This window comes from Zalophus californianus, chromosome 8 (genome assembly GCF_009762305.2).
Source record: "Zalophus californianus isolate mZalCal1 chromosome 8, mZalCal1.pri.v2, whole genome shotgun sequence".
Classification (NCBI taxonomy): Eukaryota; Metazoa; Chordata; class Mammalia; order Carnivora; family Otariidae; genus Zalophus; species Zalophus californianus.
In genome coordinates this window covers 67,224,926-67,245,250 of record NC_045602.1, presented here as the reverse complement: position 1 = coordinate 67,245,250, position 20,325 = coordinate 67,224,926, and the positions used below count along the sequence as shown (strand labels likewise).

General features: G+C 38.5%; 1 protein-coding gene across 7 annotated transcripts in view; it reads right to left on the bottom strand.

Annotated features, from left to right (window-relative positions):
* Positions 1-18,148, bottom strand: part of PSME4 (proteasome activator subunit 4) — a 109,020-nt gene extending 90,872 nt beyond the window's left edge. For 5 of the 7 annotated variants that reach the window (XR_003524424.2, XM_027620484.2, XM_027620485.2 and 2 more), the window contains exon 1: positions 17,869-18,148. Coding sequence is in view for 6 of the 7 variants with exons in the window: in XM_027620484.2 (XP_027476285.1) it covers positions 17,869-18,110 (242 nt within the window). In the remaining variant the exon portion in view is untranslated. The remainder of the gene's footprint in view (positions 1-17,868) is intronic. The other 2 variants (XM_027620482.2, XM_027620483.2) reach the window with 1 other exon arrangement.
* Between the last annotated feature and the right edge of the window lie 2,177 nt (positions 18,149-20,325).

The following is a 20,325-nucleotide window of genomic DNA, read 5'->3' as shown; positions in this document are numbered from 1 at the left end:
AGTTAACTCACAGTTATACTAAAATCAAGTTACTATCAAAAATAATATAGTATTTTACCTCAAAGTTATACATTTTTAGTTTTTTAACTTTAGATAACCAAGAATCCTAAAATACACAAGTTACGTAACTTATAATACCATGTGTTTCTGAGTTAACTCATAGTTATACTAAAATTAAGTTACTATCAAATATAGTATTTTACCTCAAAGTTACACATTTTTAGTTTCTTAACTTTAGATAACCAAGGTAATCAAAAGCATTAACTACAAGCAAAGGAAAAGGTGTCCTAAAAAGAATGACTAATTAATTATAGACTATTTTAAGGATGCATAAGTAAAACTTAAGTAACCAAAACTTACTTAGAACAAATTAGTGAACACTTAAAAATCATAAACACCTTTGAGAATCATTTTACAAATATATAAACCAACAGAAAAGATGTTATTAATATTCCTTATATGTTCTTTAGCACTGCCCCGATAGCTAAGATCAAATTGAATTTACGCTTAACTTCTAAAATTAGGATATCTAACTGCTTTTCCTTTCCTGAAATTCCTCAAAATTCTTGGTCCACTACAAACATACTTTTTCATTTTCCCAGGCTGTTGTGCATTTATTTATTCATTCAGCTCTTTTCTCTTGTTTCAAGACAGAATCCCATGATTTCACCTTAGTACTCTGTGAGCGGGTAGTACAGACCGCAGAGCGATGAGAGTGAGTTACTGTTTTGCTTCTGCCAGGAATTACCGTGCAAGTTTCTTAACTACACTGGGCCGGTAAAGCAAATGGAATAGTGAAGGCAATATATAAAAACCCTAAGCCCAGGGCTACCAGAGGCACTTTAAGTTGCTGAATAAACGTGGTACAGCCTCCTGCAGCCTCCCCTCAAGTTCACTCTAAATTCTGGAGTAAAAGGTGGAATCAACACTACTTTCAAATGAAAGCAAACTATATTCCTAAAACCTACAGTGAGAAGAGTTCAAAGAACCATCCTTTGCTTTCAGTAGCTACTTCAGGTCTAGCCAGGGCTCTGGATGCCCCTGGAGCTCTGTACTTAACTCTCCTCTGTGGCTAGGATACTTCTGGGGAAAAATTGGGGAAACATGGCTTTAAGTCACCGAAATAACTTAGCTACAGTCCATTGCATTTACTACAGTAGAAAGGCAACTATATGCTTAACATTAGGAACACAAAATTCAGAACCCCAAATTTAATATTATGAAAAGACCAACAGGGGGATTCCTAGAGGAGGTAGAACTGCTGACAAAACTAGAGATGTTAGGGGATTACTCAGAAAGAAACCTTCTATTTCCCCTGTCAACCAGGAAACAGTTCTTGTCAATCAGAAAGTGGTTCTTGTCTCAGCATTTCTCAAAATGCAGTCCAAGAAAAATTTGTTCTGAAGAGCACAAAAAGTATTATAAGAAGAAAATTAATAATTGCTTTTCATAAAAACTGAGAAATTCTGTTCACAATAAAACACTATTAAAAGTGAAAAGCCCAATCTGATTATTTGGAATACATCCACCTGAGAAAGTACTTATGCAAATTACATAAGAACTCCTTCAAATCAATAAAAGACACAACCAGATTTAAAAAAAAAAAAGGGCAAAAGACTCAGGCAGGCACTTCTCAGAAGACAAAATACAGATGACTAATAAGCATATGTAAAGATACTCAACACCCTTACTCACCAGTAAAAGCAAATTAAAACCACAGTAAGAAGGTATCACTTTACACCCACCAGACTGACTAAAACTAAAAAGCCTAATAATACCTAGTTTGGGTGAGAATGTGGAACAACTGGACCTTTCATATGTTAATGGTAGGTGTATAAAGTCGTATACCCACTTTGGAAAAAGTGCCTTGATAATACCTAACAAATGTCTATTAGACTGTTTAAAATGCGTATTCCTGAGTTCCATCTTAAATCTAGACCATTAAAATACCAGGGCTGTGAAATGCAATAAAATGTTCAAAAGAAAGAAAAAAATACTCGGGTGGAGACTAAGAATCTTCATTTTTCAAAAACTACTCCAGTTGGTTTTTCTGTATATTTATGTTCAAAAATCCTACTTTTGACCATATTGATAATCTTTTCTTTTTCCAATTTTCACTTTAAGTTTTAGAACTAAAAATTATCATTAGATGTCTCAAAATACTTGAAAACCTTGGTAACAGTCATGATTGATCTTTTGAACAGAGTATTTCCTAAACTATCCAGAATATATAGATGATGTCATTATGTTCCATCCTCCCACAGGGGAGAAAAACTATGAAAGATAATACAAAAGCACTTTTTAATTGCTTCCTTCCTCATCACAACCTTATACTGTATTAATCAAATGCTTTAATTTTTAATCTCAAGCAAAGAAAAGCGGTAGCACACCAGGAACAGTGGTTATTTAATAAAGTGTGCAATACTGTCAAGGTTTTTTCTACTATACAACGTGAAGAGTTTACTATTCATTACAAGGAAGTTTGAAGTAATATAAAATTATACGTTACTGAAATGAACTAAGAATTAGAGCTTGACAAAAGGCTAAAAATACTGGTTTCAATACAAGCTTTGTCATTCACCAGTTATTTTTAAGGCAATTGCTGGGTTTCTAAGGTTCTAACTTTATCCATCAATCAAGTAAAATTAATACAATTTCAGAACATTAAGACTATTTGTAATTATAAAAGATATTAAGACATTTAGCAATGACATTTAATCTTAAGTAAATGCTTTATTTTGGGTAGTCCTACTCAAAAGACAAAAAAATGGAATTTTACTTATAAAATTTAAAAACTAGAGTTTAACTACATTCATTTAAAACACCGATGGATCTTTTTTTTTTTTTGGAAAGATTTTATTTATTTGAGAGAAAGCACAAGCAGGGGGAGGGGCAGAGGGAGAAGCAGGCTCCCTGCTAAGCAGGGAACACCATGTGGGACTCAATCGCTTTTAAAAAATCCTACATCTAGGGTCGCCTGGGTGGCTCAGTCAGTAGAGTGGTTGAGCATCTGACTTGATTTAGGCTCCATGCTCAGTGGGGAGTCGGCTTGAGATCCTCTCCCTCTTCCTCTTCCTCTCTCCCCCACCCCCGCCTTGCACTCTCTCTCTCTCTCAAATAATCTTAAAAAAAACAAAACAAAACACACTCCACATCTAGCAATACATCCGAAGTAAAAATCTAGAATATCAAAGTCAAAATGCCAAAGTTTTTCACTGCACATTTGCAGTAAAATTTTCCTGCGGAAAAAAAAAAGGAAGCTGACATAAGAGAATGGTTTGTTAAATTGTGGTTTATGCCTTTAGATATAATGCAGTCATTTAAAATTATGTTTTTAAAGAACTCTGGTGGATGTGAAATGAAATGTCTTATTTAAAAAAAAAAAAAGCAGGATACAAGGGGCACCTGGGTGGCTCAGTCAGTTAAGCTCAGGTCATGATCTGGGGGTCCTGGGATCAAACATAGAGAGGGGCTCCCTGCTTCGCAGGAGCCTGCTTTTCCCTCTGCCTCTGCCCTGTCCCTGCCCCCTGCTTGTGCTTGTGCTCTCTAGCATGCACTCTCTCTCTCTGTCAAATAAATAAAATCTTTTTTTTTTTTAAGATTTATTAATTTAGGGGCGCCTGGGTGGCTCAGGTGCCTCTCCCATTCCCCCCCTGCTTGTGTTCCATCTCTTGCTGTGTCTCTGTCAAATAAATAAATAAAATCTTTAAAAATAAAAAAGACTTATTATTTATTTGAGAGAGAGTACAGAGGAGAGCAATGTGGGGCTCAATCCCAGGACCCTGGGATCATGACCTGAGCTGAAGGCAGACGCTTAACCGACTGAGCCACCCAGGCGCCCCAATAAAATCTTTTTTAAAAAAGGCAAGATACAAAACATATATGAATACAACCAAAGAAAAATATATAATCATACATTAAGATTAAAAGATAAAACAAGACACCATAACACATTACCTCTATGGTAAAATGGAGTGATTTTCATGTTTTCCTATATACCTTTGTTTATTCTAACTTTCTTAAGTAAAAAGGTATTATTTTTGTAATTAAAACTAACATCTAAAAACATTTCATATCAAATTTGTTGTAAAACACAATGTTTAAAATTAGGTAATCAATATTTCTGCATTTCTACATTTCTTTTAATAAAAACAGCCCTTATCAAAGACTACTAAAGTCCTATTTAAAAGAGCACAGGAGTCAGGTTGTGGGGTTCTCCCTAGCCAAAAATGACACCAGAGCATGAATCACGGTAATTACCTGCGATGTATGTTTAAATCCATTGAGTTCATAATGAAACTAAAAAATATAAATACAAACAAAAGAAAAACTCCACAGATTATGCCCTTGAAGAATGCTATGGGACCAAATCATTATCTTAAAAACTGGTAAATAGGGCGCCTGGATGGCTCAATCTGTTAAGCCTCGGATTCCTGATTTCAGCTCAGGCTGTGATCTCAGCTGATCTCAGCTCTGTTAGATCCAACCCTCCCTCGGATGAGCCCACACTCCGCGGGAGTCTGCTTGAGTTTCTCTCCCTCTGCCCCTCCTCCTGCTTGTATGGGCATGCGCTCTCTCTCTAAAATAAATAAATCTTTAAAAAAAACTGGTAAATAAAGAGAACCGATGAAACATTTATCCTGGCTTCTATAAGAATTGTACCTCAGGGTAAACAATAGTTCAGGAGCAAAAGTTTTTTAGAGAACTTCAGCTAATAAGCAAAGAACCATTTTGCAATCTCTAAAGAATGCACAATGGCTATTAACATCACAAAAAGAGAACCAGGGATTACACTTCTCCTGATAAAAGTATACCATATACCTAATACCTAGTCTTGAAAAAGAAAGTGAAATTTTATGTGCTGAATAGAAGCAACAAAATCAATGACTGTATGTCTTTAACATTTCAATCAGACTTTGACTAAAGGTAATTAAAATTATATAATAAAGCTGACTTTTTTAAAAGACAAAAAATGAGATTACAGAAACTGTGCCCTCTTTTCAATCTTCTGTGGAATACCTATAAAACTGGTCATAAACTCACTTAATTCTAACATGGACATTATTCTGGCCGAACAGTCTGATAATAATAAAATATAAATTAGAAAATATTAAGATGGTATAACAAAAAGAAACCAAATTATTTAAAAACAGTCTAGCCAATATCAGACTTAAGGCATTCCCCTTCTAAGAGGCACTTCTTTATTTATTTTTTATTATTATGTTAATCACCATACATTACATCATTAGTCTTTGATGTAGTGTTCCACGATTCGATTCGTTGTTTGCGTATAACACCCAGTGCTCCATGCAGAACGTGCCCTCTTTAATACCCATCACCAGGCTAACCCATCCCCCACCCCCTCCCCTCTAGAACCCTGTTTGTTTTTCAGAGTTCATAGTCTCTCATGGTTCGTCTCCCCCTCCGATTCCCCCTCTTCATTCTTCCCCTCCTGTTATTTTCTTCTTTTTTTTTTTTAACATATAATGTATTATTTGTTTCAGAGGTACAAATCTGTGATTCAACAGTCTTACACAATTCACAGCAAGAGGCACTTCTTTAAAACCAAAAACCTTTAAAGGTCTACAACCTTTAAAACCAGACACATTCAAGACAATAACGACTATTCTTACTATTATTATTTAGCATTATTCTGAATCTAGAGATTAAAGGGTAAACCAGGAAACACAAATAGGCGTAACTGTTTACCCTTTCAGGAAGGGTAAAAGAGTATGTTGTCAATGCTATGATTTTCCCTAAAACATCTAAATCCAGCAACAAGAAAAACCCACTTTTATTTTATTTTTTTTAAAGACTTTATTTATTTATTTGACAGACAGCGAGAGAGAGAACGCAAGCGGGGGAGTGGGAGAGGGAGAAGCAGGCTTCCCGCTGAGCAGGGAGCCCGATGTGGGGCTCGATCCCAAGACCCTGGGATCATGACCTGAGCCGAAGGCAGACGCTTAACGACTGAGCCAGCCAGGTGCCCCCGAAAAACCCACTTTTAGACTAAATAAGAAAATACACAGAATATGTTTTTTAAAATTGGCAGCCTTCCTTACGGTAACCAGATAAAAAATAGTGGTAAATGGAGGTAAACTGTTCCATTCATAATATCAACAAGAAGATTCATTAGAAATTTCTCTGAAAGAGGGCGCCTGAGTGGCTCAGTCGGTTAAGCATCTGACTTTGGCTCAGGTCATGGTCTCAGTGTCCTAGGACTGAGCCCTGCATGGGGCTCCCTGCTCAGCGGGGAGTCTGCTTCTCCCTCCCCTTGCCCCACCCCCCTGCCTGTTCTTTCTCAGACACATAAATAAAATCTTTTAAAAAAAGGTAATTTCTCTAAGAGAAATGTATAGGAATTACATTTTTCTTTTCGGTTTAGATATTTATTTTTAGGAATTACATTTTTCTTTTCGGTTTAGATATTTATTTTTAGGAATTACATTTTTCTTTTTGGTTTAGATATTTATTTTTAGGAATTACATTTTAAAACAATAAAACTGTACTAAAATGCAAAATATCTGAATAAATGGTGAGACATAACAATTTTTAAAACTATGTCTTAATACCTGACGCCTAGAGGTAAATGGTCATGGTAATTATATTTGCTTTAAAATACCTGTCAATGAGATGCCTGAAAAAACTCTTCCCTCTAACCAGAAAAAAACAATAAACAAAACAAAAAAACCAAACTCCCTCCCCACTTTACTGTCTTTTCCTTCTGTTCCTAAGATATCACCAATGACAAAAATAAAAAAAGGCAAAATGTGCAGAGAAAGCCAGAAGATCAGGAATTAATTACTTTGACTTTATTCCAGGACTAAGTCCTTCATCGTAACACATAATATTAAAAATGCAGATACAGCTTCTCATTACTAGGAATAGTGAGTGAACAGATAAAATATAGGGTTTTCTCATAAATCCACCTCTCCTTCTCTTTTCACTCAATTACCCATGTAATCAAAATGCATTTCTAGATGTGAGGAATTATGTATTGGAAAACTTAAATATACAGAAGTAAGGGAGATAAACGAAGTACTATCAGTTTTGTGATTTTTTTTTTTAACCAATGTTTCATCATAGATGAGTGTCCACTGAACTGAATCTTCAAAGATCAGAAAGCTGTCATCACTCTGAATAAGCAACCAAGGGTCAAGAAAATCTGAGCATTTGGGGAAAGAGGCTCCAGAACAGGCACAGAGACAGCTCTAGGGAGAGGAACAGAGCAAGAACAGCATACTTCTATGACAAAAAGACACAACCAAGAGAATGTTCCTTATTTTCTCATTTCACTTCCAAAGAGGTCAAGCTGAGAATCAAGAAAAGGGATGCACTATCACACACACAAAAAAACAAATAACAATAAAGGATATTAATTCCAAGGGCCTGCTGACATGGAAGAAAGGCAAATTAGGTGTTATCTAAAGTGGAGAATATCTTATGTTGCCATGCTCTAGATTGCTCTGCAACTCCCAACGTTATCATCAACTCTGAATAGCCAGTGTATTTATTGATTTCAACACAGCAGCCAAGCCAGCAGGAGCAGCACAGTTCTACAAATTTGCAGAGAATTCAAAGTGTTCTAGGTCAGTCCCTCAGGCAAGTCATTTAATCTCAAGACCTGGGTTCCCTCACAAGGCTATGGTGATGGGTAAGAGATTAATGTACAAGAAAGACATTCTGATTTAACTGATCTGAAATGGGCCCCGAGTACCAGTTGTTTTTATGCTTCCCAGACGTTTCACTACATTTGAGAACCACTGCACCTTAACAGACTGACAGGAGTACAAGATATGGTGGTTTAAAATCTATTTCAATCACTAAAAACGAAATACTTATACACTGTTTCAATTAGTATTTCCTCAGTTATGAGGCTAAATATATCTTAAGATATTTGCTTACTATATATTTTCTTGTGAATTATTTGTTCATATCCTTAAAAGCCTGTCTATCCTTTAAGGCTTCCTCTTTGACAGTCTTCCTTCATTCCCAACCAAAAGTGCTATCTCTGTCCTCTCTCTCTCTTAACAGCTTGTACCAAATGAGTATTTTCCACATTCTATTTCTTACTGCAGTTATACATGTATATATTATAATGTTTCTTCAGATGACTAATGGGTAAGGATGGCAGGGACTATGCCTCTATACATATATAACCCTCAACTCTAACCGAAGAATGAAACAAGGTGGACATTCTGAGAAACATCTTTTCAGCTGACCAAATGTATGAGTGCATCTTGAGAAATATACTGGCTTACATAATTAAAAACAGCTCACAAGAACTAGTTCTATTTAAAAAAAAAAAACCCTTCAAACAATAAATATTTTACCAAATTAAGCAAATTGGCCTTAAAACATTGAGGTTTCCAAAACACACTATAAAACAGGTCTATTATCTTTACCAAGTATAGTAATTCTGACGGAAGGCCCTAAATGGACAAGGAGAGCTGAAGTACACACTTCTCTTTATCCCCATCTATACCACAGGCTAAACAATACTCACTGGAGTGTCAGCATATTGTATTTCAGAGTTATATCCTTTATGACTTATTATAACTGACATGACAATTTCTGCAGTAATACAGTCATTCACTATTAATACCTAATAATGATCCCTCTATTCTTTTCCCAGTTGCTTCTCTCTAGAGTCAGGGACAAGGGGCATTCATCTCTTGAAATGCTTTCTGAATGTCACTTAAAGGCCAGACATGGCAAAAGGGAATGGAAAGTAACAAATGGTCCTGGAGCATACAGCCTAGAGGGAGACAGATAAATGATTTATTTCAGAATGTGCTCCAAATACAGACTTTAACAGTTATGTGGTCGACTTATTTATATCTTTGTTCCCCCACATTAAATGGCTTTCTCAAGATTCCTGCTTACCTAACCAAATCCCACCTCAAGGCTCAGGTGCCATTCTTCCCCAGGTGGCCTTCCCAGGCTATACAGCCTGCGAGTTTCCTTCCTCTGGCACACATGGTTAAGAGCAAGCCCTGTGGTCATCAGACAAATCAGCTAATACCGTACCTAAGTCTCATTTCTTCAAAGGTAAAACTGGGATAACAAACGTACCTACAATTCATAGGGATGTTTGTGAAAATTAAGTGAAATAATGACTGTAAAGTCATTAGCATAGTGCTGGCACACTCTGAGGTCTGAACATATGCTAGGGAGTATCGGTGCCACTCATTCAATAATCTATTAACTAATGCTCTCTTCCAAGATCCCGCAGTTTACTGATTTTTTAACCTGTTGGAACTTTCCGTTTTTACCCCTCGTATCTTTGTGGCTCAAGGTGTAGGTGTTGATTAGATGATCTGAATTACAGAAAGAAACCTGTAAAATCAGTAGCTTTCATATTTTAGGAGCCACAACCCACCATTATAAATATATAACCCAGTATATACATAAACATATACAAAACTGAAAAAAAATACATAAAAAACTGAAATTAAGGTCATAAACATTCAGCCTTATTACTTCTAAATTTACTCTAATAATTCTAATTTAGTTCACCAGCAAACAAACAACCCCCTCAAAACAAACAAACAAAAAACTGGTCAAGACCTAAATTGATTTCACAACGCTTTGGCCATAACCCACAAATGAAAAATTCTCTATTAAGCACTTATAAATGAACATATAGATGAAAAATTGTGAGACCATACAAACTAAAAAAAAAAAAAAAACTCCACAAAACGAAAAAGTTTTAAGATATTTGTCTAATTATGCTTTTTTAAAAATCACATTTTAAATCATTCTGGAATTTGTTAAATGGTAACTTTTTTCCTGCCATACACAAAATAGGGACCACTGTTTGGTATATGTTGGCAGAAATTTGACAATATTTTATTTACTGGGATGTCTGGAAGTAACCCACCTCCCCTCATAAGAGAAAATATCCCAACTAAACTCTTTAGGAATCCGCCCAAAATATAAACTAGACTCTAATGCAAAAGATTGCATTCATAAAGTTTCTTACTCTAAAAACTTCTACCTCATCCTTGGTTTAAAAAATAAATTTGTCAGAAAACAAAATGAAATACTCACACTTAAGAGCCCAAAGATTACTAACACATTTCTTTTAGAGTACCTACCATTAGGAGATTAGAAAGCATTTTTAATTCTTAAGCAATTTCCAATTTATATGAACTACAATACTATTCTCAAACCCATTTCAAAGGTGTTAATTTTTTCTTGGGAAGGGAAAAAGTCTTTACTATATTTTGATTTTTATCTTTAAAGCTTTTTTTTTCTTTTTAAGTAATCTCTACCCCCAATGTGGGGCTCAAACTCACAACCCTGAGATCAAGAATCGCATGCTCTTCTGATCGAGCCAGCCAGGCACCCCTTTACTTTATTTTTAGACTCTAAAATTTAGGGTCTATTTATTGTGAAAAAAAGCCAAAATAGCATAAAAAGGCAATGATCACTACCAAAACTGTATGGTTCACCTGTTCAAAAACTGTATTAACTACACTCTAAATTATTTAGTACTAAATAAACATAACAATCATTATAGATTTATTTTTAAATTAAAGTCTCAAACTCACTGATGCAACCAATATAATCTGCTTTCTTCTCTAATTAACTTTGCTAAACCCACTCCCCCCAGACTCCCACTTTGGATTATGAAACACACCATTCTCTTCTTTAACCAAAATGCTCCTTCCCTCTGTTTCTTTCACTAAATAGGTAATTTTCTTTTGAATCCCGTATTAAAATAGAGGATTTCATTTCCAGACACCTGGGTGGCTCAGTGGTTAAGCAACTACCTTCAGCTCGGGTCGTGATCCTGGAGTCCCGGGATCAAGTCCCGCATCAGGCTCCCTGTGCTCAGCGGGGAGTCTGCTTCTCCCTCTGACCCTCTCCCCTCTCATGCTCTCTCTCACTCTCTCTTTCAAATAAAGAAATAAAATCTTAAAAAAAAAAAATCTCATCCCGTATTTGTTTTCTCCATTTTGACTGTAAAAGTAGTAATTTCTTAGAATTCCATAATGCTTTAGTTTACAAAGACCAAAAAATTAATTATAATATCAGAGTACAAATGAATGCATATACACTGCCGTACTGCTGTAATAAATGCTGGGAGAGGAGGAAAGGAAGTAAACATGGAGGACACTGACCTCAAGAAGGCTCACAGCAGAGGGAAGATTAAATACAAAGACTACAAAAGCACAAACAAGGGATCAAGAGAGAGTACACTAAAAGGGAAGAAATGCTGAGTGTAGGCCGAATATGGAAGTAGCCAACCTCAAGATTCCAAATGGGAATATTTATAGTATGCGCTGCTTTTAACATTCCAGTGGCTGTGTCAATGAATGAACATACAGGTTTTTTTGGTTGGTTGCTTGCTGTTGCTGTTATTACCCTGTTCTCAGCTTGCCATTCACACTGTATGAGATTCTGATCTAATTTTCTACACAGGTTAGAAACACAGATTTGGATTTTGTATTAAAAAGGAGAAAAGGAGAGCAGTGAGAGAAGATTCACTAGAGGTAAGTCTCTAACAGAAAAGTTAACACCTGGGTTCCAAAATGAGAAAATGGGTTAAGAAGTTGTGCCCTTATTTACTACTAAATAAACAAGCATCCATTAAAAAAGCAAGAAACTGCCTCCATTTTAGTTCAGTCAAGAACATATATTTCAAAGACAATTTTATTTTATAACACTGCAGCAAGACCACTTGGGAAAATTGTTTTAAATGATACATTCACATTTCTGAACAAGGAATAGTACTGTTTTATTAATTTTTTTTCCCTAACTGCCCTTCTCAGTGCCTCCATTTAGGGCATTAAAACACACTGGTCAGATAAGAATTTTTTTTAAGTAATGACCTTATAATTCATATTTACTTTCCTCAAGTTTCTTGATGGAGCCATTCCTTGCCTAGGCTGTCCTTAAAGAACAAAAATGTGTACTTACAGAAAAAGCAGCACACTGGAACTTCCCAAGAGGGCAGAAATCTTTCACTAACATATCCCAAGGGCCAAAACCAGTGCTGGGCCCCCACAAAGCACTCAGAAAATATTTGTTCAAAGACTCCTGCCACCACTCCTTTGCATCCAACTATGTATTAACTACTAAGAACCTCAGTATCTTTGTTTTTAAAATGGAGAGAATTCAAGGAAGTCCTGGTTGACCCAGGACGGATTCTATGTCTCCACAGTTAAGAGGGGGAGAAGAACAATGCCAAAATACACAAATGTTCATTAATAAGCTGCCCATGGGGTCTGTATGAAGTAAACCTTAGACAAAACAATGCAAATGGAAACTCAGAAGTAAAACCACAAATTTTACAAGTAGAATTTCACGAGATTGATCAAAGTGATGGATTATCGTTCATTTTTCTAAGCTTGAGAATGGCATCAGTATTGAGTTTTTTGGTTTAATTCCTTTTCCCTTGCAGATACATACTGGAAGCACTTATGAATGAAGTAATATGCTTCAAAAACAATGGGGGGTGCATGGAAGTGGAAGAAACATGATTGGCCATGAGTTGATAATTGAACATAGGTGATGGGTACATAAAGTTCACTATATTATTGTCTTTCTTTGTATATGTGTGATATTTTCCACAATAAAGAATGTTTAAAGGAAAACAAAAAAAGTATTCAAAACTTATTCAAATCATATATATTGACAAATGAGATTCTGCAAAAACATTCAGTTAACTAGTAAGGAGAAAAAATTGACAAGGTGTTTTAAAAGAATGATTAAGGGGCGCCTCGGTGGCTCAGTCATTAAGCATCTGCCTTTAGCTCAGGTCATGATCCTAGGGTCCTGGGATCCAGGCCCACATCAGGTTACCTGCTCAGCAGGAAGCCTGCTTCTCCCTCTCCCACTCCTCCGGCTTGTGTTCCCTCTCTTGTTGTCTCTCTCTGTCAAATAAGTAAAATCTTAAAAAAAATAAAAGAAAAGAATGATTAGAAGAGGTTCTTGAGGGACATCTAACTAGCTCAGTCAGTAGAGGATGTGACTCTTAATCTCAGAGCCATGAGTTCAAGCCCCTCATCAGGCATGGAGCCTACTTAAAAAAGAGAAAAAGAAAGAATGAATGAAAGCAAGTAAGGCAAGAAAGAAACTAAAAAGGTGTTTGAAAAATGGGAAGGGCCTCAAAAAATATATATATATATACACATATATATACACACACACACATATATATATAATATCTAAGTTTGAGATCGCTATGAAAAATTAAATGTGTGCATGTGTAGGTAGAGGGGATATCTGTATTTTCTGCTCAATTTTGCTTTGAACCTAAAGCTGCTCTAAAAACTAAAGTTGGTTAATTAAAAAAAGAAAGAAAGAAAAGTACAGTTTATTGCAACTTTGTCAGAAAAATTCATGTCCCCAAATAATTTAATTCATTTACTTTGTTTTTCTATGGAAAATCAGCTTTCAAATCAATTCAACAAAGAAATTTTGGTTCCTGTTTTGAGTGTGGTCATATAAAAACAAAGGCAAACCTTTTCTACTACTTTCCCTAACTGGTTCTCACTGATCCATGTGGTAATTTGTCAGATTTCAAGATTTTTTACAGGTAGAAAGCACTTCTATTTATTACTTCACAATTTCAACACTTAAACATTAGATATCCAAATAAGTACATCGTGTTAATAGCTGAGATTCAGTGGTTGGAATTTTCTACTTTCTCCCCCAACACAGAGATGATACAAATTTGGGTGCTCCTGTGGTCAGATTATTACTTTCCACAAAAGAAGTTCAGTGTATTTGATAATTCATATCTTGACTAAACTTAAGTTTCCGGTGGTTATATAATCTAATTATATACATTATGTGGTTTCAACTGGGATAATCCAATTCCTAACCAAGGCTGTATCATGTTCTTAATAATAATTAAACAAGGAAGTTATAGTTTAATTAGCAAAGCAAATGATCTGTCAGTATAATAGAGTCATTTCATTATAAGAAAACAGCATAGAACATTTCATTATAACAAGTAAGATATTTAAATTTGTTTCATAATACACCAAGTGCACATCCTTCCCTAAAATCAAAATTTTGTTAAAAAAAAAAAAGAAACACAAAAGAAAGGATTATGGATGGAGTAAACTTTAGGAAATAGTAGGCTATTCACTTGTTTTCCCTCCTCCAGACCAATTTAAAGGAACACAGCTAGAAAGGCCTTTTGGGACTAACTCAGTGATTTTTCGAACAACATGTTTCAGAGCCCTGAGCAGGCTTTCAGGGGTTCTATAATCAGTGAAGTGTTAAAAAGAAAAAAGTCAGTGTAACTTTATCCAGCCCGAGGAGCCCAATATTGTGTTTAAGATTTTGCTTTTATAGAACAGTCCTTGGGTAAGTTTTAAGTTTGAAAAACCACTAAGAGTCTATACTCCTCCCACTTTCTGAAAGAGGACCCTAAAGCTGAGAGACATTAAGCAAGACCAAGATGATAATAATATTCACAGCAAGGCCAGGTATAGATCAACTGACGTCTTCAAACTAGACCTCACCACACATGAAAGGTCCAGAGGGAAAAGGGAGAAATAATAAGTTTCAAGATTATCTTTCTGCAACTCCATCATTCTCTACATGGACCGTACCAGTTATCCACAAACACCTTTCACTTCGAGTCCAGGAGCTGTCTTTAGTGCTGTTTTCCAAAGACCATTAGGTTTGTGCCTCTCTTCTCCAATTGTTTCCCTGCTTCTTAAAAACATTCCCTGTGATATTACCTCATGCAGTTCTAATACTTTAACTTGTCCATACAAGAGAGCTTGTATTTTACCACAGGGCCAATTTTTGAAGTACACAGAAATAACCTTTCTTCACAGAGATGTTACACAGACCCAGTCTCAAAATGGATTGAAACAGAATGACATTAAGTACTTAAGTGAGGTAAAAAGTAAAAAAGGGAGCGGGAGCCTGAGTATCCCCAAACCAGAACCCTACCCCACACAGACCTGTGATGCCCAGATTAGGGGTGTCCGGGATCCAGTCCCAGTGCCTCTGAACAGCATTTACACTCTGGTCTTCTTTAGGAATGTGCTTGATCTATAGAACTATTTCCAGTACTTTACAAGCTGCTCAAATAGTCCTTGCAAACAGTCCAAAGAAAGATACACACTGGCCTATTTGAGGCTCTACAGGATAAAAAATAAAATCATGAAACGCCAGACCAGGAATGTTTCTCAGGAATTATTTAGTCCAACCCCCTCATTTCTTTCACAATACTGAAACACAGGATTAAAGTAATCTTCCCACAGTCACAGAGCTACTGGTAGAAGTTAGATTTTTTCTTTCCTTTTTTTTTTTTTTTAAGATTTATTTATTTGGCAGAGAGATACAGCAAGAGAGGGAATGCAAGCAGGGGGAGTGGGAGAGGGAGAAGTAGGCTCCCTGCTGAGCCAGGAGCCTGATATGGGACTTGATCCCAGGACTCTGGGATCATGACCTGAGCTGAAGGCAGACTCTTAACCGACTGAGCCACCCAGGCACCCCTGCATTTTATTTTCATTACTACTTTCCATTCTTCTACAAAGTACTAAATATGATCACTACTCAGGTAATTGACAGCTGTCATCACATGTTTTGGCATCATTTAGATGTAAACTTGTGCAACACACAAGGCTCATTAAAAAACAACAAGTGCAACTATAAACAGGTCACCTTAACATGACTTAGGAGAAAAAAAATACACCCAAGATCACATGTTCCACCAAGTTCAAAATGTCTCACAGTGCAGTCCTGAGAATCATTTTGCAGCATTTAACCACTGTTCCAAAATAAAATTCCGACAGCATTTCTTGCTGGTTATTTAAACATGAATGGTTTGGGGTTCACAGGCTAGTAAGCCTTATGAACTGCAATCTTGCCCTAAACACCAAGGACTGTCTCCACTGTATTTTTAGCTGTTTTTGGTAAAAGCTACTTATACTTAATATGTGAAAAATAATCCAGTTCCAGGTGCTAATTTACCAAGCTTAGTAATATGTCAGAAAACAATGCTTAACTCTGTGTAGATCCAGATTCAGAAATCCAAACCAGCCCTGAAACAAATAATACATGTTAATAAAAAGAAAAAATAAATAAAAATAAAAACCCTGAAATAATACATGTTAATAAAAAGAAAAAAAATAAATAAAATAAAACAAAAAGAAAGAAATCCAAACCAGGTACGCATTCACACATTGGTATACTTATATATTGTGCATCTAAAAGAAGCTGTGTCCCCCAAAATGGTTATTCTCCGGTAAATCTAACAAGAGTGATTAAAATGGGGGAATTACTGGAACTGACAAAGTAACTTTATTTTTACTGTGCCTAAGTAACACAAACACATAGGAGGCTCACTTGAAAAATCATTTGATGTTAATCAGTTATAAAACATTCCTCTTTTGGAAAGTGGTTCTTCTCCCTGTTGCATTTCTTTTTTTCCAAAGTCTCCCATGAATCCTAAATACATAAACTTCATACTCTAATCAAGAGGAGAGCTGTTAACCTTGACATTTTATGGTCTCTCTTTGAAAAGGGCAAATTAAGTGTTTCAGTTTAGTTTTAATTAAAAAGGTATTACTCCCACCACCACCACCACGGTCGTCAGGAGGAGATGAGAAATTTGTCAGAGGCTCCCTAATAACTGGCAGATAAGAATCATCCTGTGAGGAAATGTAGAGGAGACTATTGCATTACAAAACCCTGAGTCATCACCCAGTTCACTCAGCAGATTTGGGTAAACACTGGATAAGTGACTTATGTCTTGTATGTTTATCCATCCATACCCACATTCATGAACATACAATGTTATCAGATTTTGTGTAGTTAACCAAACAAGACACAGCACAACTTTTTTTTAAAAAAATTCTTCTGACACAGTGAAGATGCCCATCTTGCTGGTTATTTGGACATAAATGGTTTGGGGTATATAAAAAAATAAAAGTTTCTAACCTTTCCCCCCAGACTGTATTTTTACTTGCTTTCCCCCTTATTTTCAGTGGCACTATAGTTTGCGGGGTGTTTGTGCAAAAAAATAGTAACAGTAATAAAAGAATAATTTAACAACTCAAACTGATTTAGGTCATCTATATTCATCTGAGAGACTCAAAAATTAACACAAGCCAGGTACTCATAATGCCCTGGACAATCTGATAGCTCTCTTCTTTATTTTCCTTAGGGTCGCACATTTCCAAAGGAAATGTCACAACTGGAGAAACACACATTTTCCGGAGGTTTTAAGACTCAACATTAACGTCTAGTGTACAGTCCGAGAATGAGCTAAGGGCTGATTTTAAACCAATCTTTTCAATCAAACCCATAAAGCCTGAGCAGGCCCAAAAAAGCAGAACCTACAAGTTCTCTACGGCTTCCTTCCCATTCAGAAAGTTACTAGCCACGAATTGAGGGATACGAAGAGGCGGAGACCGTAGAGGAAGAGCCCGAGGAAAACACCAGGAAAAGTCAATAGTTGCTCCCTCATAGATGAATCCTCTGTCTCTCCTCCCTCCTGAGCAAAGGTCCAAGGAGGAGCCTTGGGGGACCGCTCACCTCTTTCCCTGGGAGCCCGGTGCCCTCCGGCTCCCCAGGGCCCCGCAGGTCGGAAGACAACAACCCGAACCTTTGGGGAGAAGCAGCAGGGGAGGACGTAGAGGGCTGGTGAGGACCAAGGAGGTCCCGCAGGAAAGTGGCAGGGAGGGGACTTGAATGCTTCCCAGGCTTCTTGTCGCGATTCTCCGACTACTCCTCCGGGACCACCGGCTGGAGTCCGGGCAGAGTTGAGTCCAGCGGTCCGGTGCGGACAAAGAGCGGCTTCCCTCACCCTCCGCCCCGGACGCCCTCCCACTGAGCCTTTGCCCTCCCCAACCCCCGTGCCCACCCTGCAGGCCCGAACACACTTACGTAGAGAGTTTCCTGGTCCAGAAGAGGCCCCCGGGCCACAGCTCTTGAAGCTGCACGGCCCGGCCCAGGTTGCTTTTGATCTGGGCCAGCTGCAAGTGGGACTCGGCGTCCAGCCGCTCGGCATAGGGCAGCAGCTTGTTGTAGACGATCTCCTTCTGAGGGACGAAGCCCTGCGGGTCCGGGCCGGGAAGCCCGCCGGGCTCCGGGGGATGCCTGCCGTCCGCCCGCTCGGCCGGCTCCATGAGCCTTGGGACACCCCCCCACCCCCTCCCACCCTAACCCTCCCCGGCCCCCACCCCTCTCCGGGCTCCGCCTCCTCCGCGTCGTCGTCGCCCCGCGGCCGCCGGCGGCCCGTCGCCCTCGGCCCGACCGCTGGGCCCCCTCCCCTGGCCGGCGCGCTGCTAGCCCCCGCGCGATCCCCGTTCGTTGGCGGCGGCAGAGGCCGCTCCGCCCGCCCCGCACCGGCTCGGCTGGTGACGCTGCAGCAGCCGGGCCCGCAGATTCCGGACGGGCCTCAAGTCACTTCCGGGGCGGGGCGGGGCGGAGCGACGGCGTCGGAGGAGGTGGCGGCGGCGGGAGCCCAGCGGGCCGCTCCTCCCTCGCCGTGGGGCCGGCTCGGAGCCCGCACCCCCGGGCCTTACCGCCCGAGCGCGAGGCTGCCCCACCGGAAACACGAGGCCGAATTCCAAGCTATTGTCCTCCCTCGCTTGGGGTCGCGCGCCCCCTGCGCTGCCCGCGGGAGCCCGTAGTCGCTGTGCCTTCCGACAAGGCAGTGGGCCTAGTCCCTCACCCTGAGTGTGTGGAAAAACCTAGGTACTCTGTATCCATCTCACTTGTTACTTACAGAAATCTTTGCTCAGTCTCCTTTAAGCCCTCTTTTTGGTCTTCTTCGGGCCGCCCTCATTCGAAAAAAGTGAATGTTGATTCAACAAATATTAATCGAACTACTATTTTGTGTGTCAGACGCTTCTTTTAGGCCCTTGAGACGAGAAGAGCACGTGGTTTCTGGCTTCCAGGGTTTTACCGTCAACTGGAGCTTTAGGGAATAAGCAGTTACAAGACAACACTCTTAGTTGCTGGATATGTACGGGATGCCTTGGGAACACCTGAAGAAGAGTTCGTTCAAACTGGAGGGGTGTCAGGTAGCTTTCGAGACGAGATACATAAAGTTGAGGTTAAAGGCGCTGAGTGCACAGTTGGTTAGGAAAAGGAGGAGAAGGTGTATTTTAGCTGAGGGAACAGCTTAGACGCAGCAAGCATGCCCTCCAGAAATTCAGAGAAGTTCAGAATGGCTGCAGATTGCTTGCAAGAGGAGCGCAGGATTGAAACGTAGGAAGAAATACTAGGAAGTTTTCAGAACTTTAAACCTAAAAGCAACAAAAGTCTGAAACATTTTACGCATAGGAATGGCACGATAAAATTTACATTTTCGAAGAATCACTCTGACTTTACGTAGAGAATAGATTAAAACAGACTCGAATTGGAAACTGGAGGACCCCTTAAGAAGCTGTGACATACTGATGGCATGGATGTCAGTTGAAATGATTTGAGAACTATTACAGTAAGAAGTATGGCCTGGGCTTGGTAGCTGATTGAATGTGAAGAGTGAAACAATGGGAAGAAACAGGATGATTTCAGATTTCTGGTTTGGGAAGGTGGGTAGATTTAATAAAGTCCTTCCCGGAGATAGCAGAAACATTTGGAGGCTGAATTCCTAAAGGATGGAAAAGTACTTTATGTATGGATCAGGAGGATGATCTAAACTGAGATATGTATCGGAGGGAATGAGATACCAACTATCGTTAAAAGATAACTGAGACTTCTTAAAAATTTTAAGAGTTTTTTGAGTAAAAATCTATCGGAATTGGACACGGCCAAACCAGAAATGGTTAGGAGCCCTGACAGGAAGGAGCCAGGGGAAAGACAAAGGTAGAGAAGGTGTAGAGACAAAGAAAGGAGATTATTTGATTGGGCGTAGCTTAAAACCCAACTGGCTGTTTGTGACGGTTATCCTTAGTGTTTAGATTTCATAACCTTGAGGCATTTACACAGATTTTGGGCAAAGACATTAGAGCCACTTCAGTCTAATGGCCTTTATGTAATTAGTTTAACAGTATAAAAAGAATAGGGCCCTTGACCAAACTCTCAGGAGTACCATATTTAAGGATGGATAGAGAGGGGAGAGACCACAAATACTCATGAGAAGAGGTTAGAGAAGGAGGAGTTCTAGGAGGGTGGGCATTGAGTGTTTCAGTTGGAGGAAATAATCAATGTACCAAAAGTGGTTGACCAGTCAAATGAAATGAGACCTGAGGAGAGTTTATTGGAGTTACTGATACAACAGATAACAACAGTTTCAGGGGCGCTGCAGTGGAAACCAGATTACAATGACAATGGGAAAATAGGAAGTAAATAACTAGAGGCAGTAAAAGCGGACAACCTTTTTTAAGTTTGGGT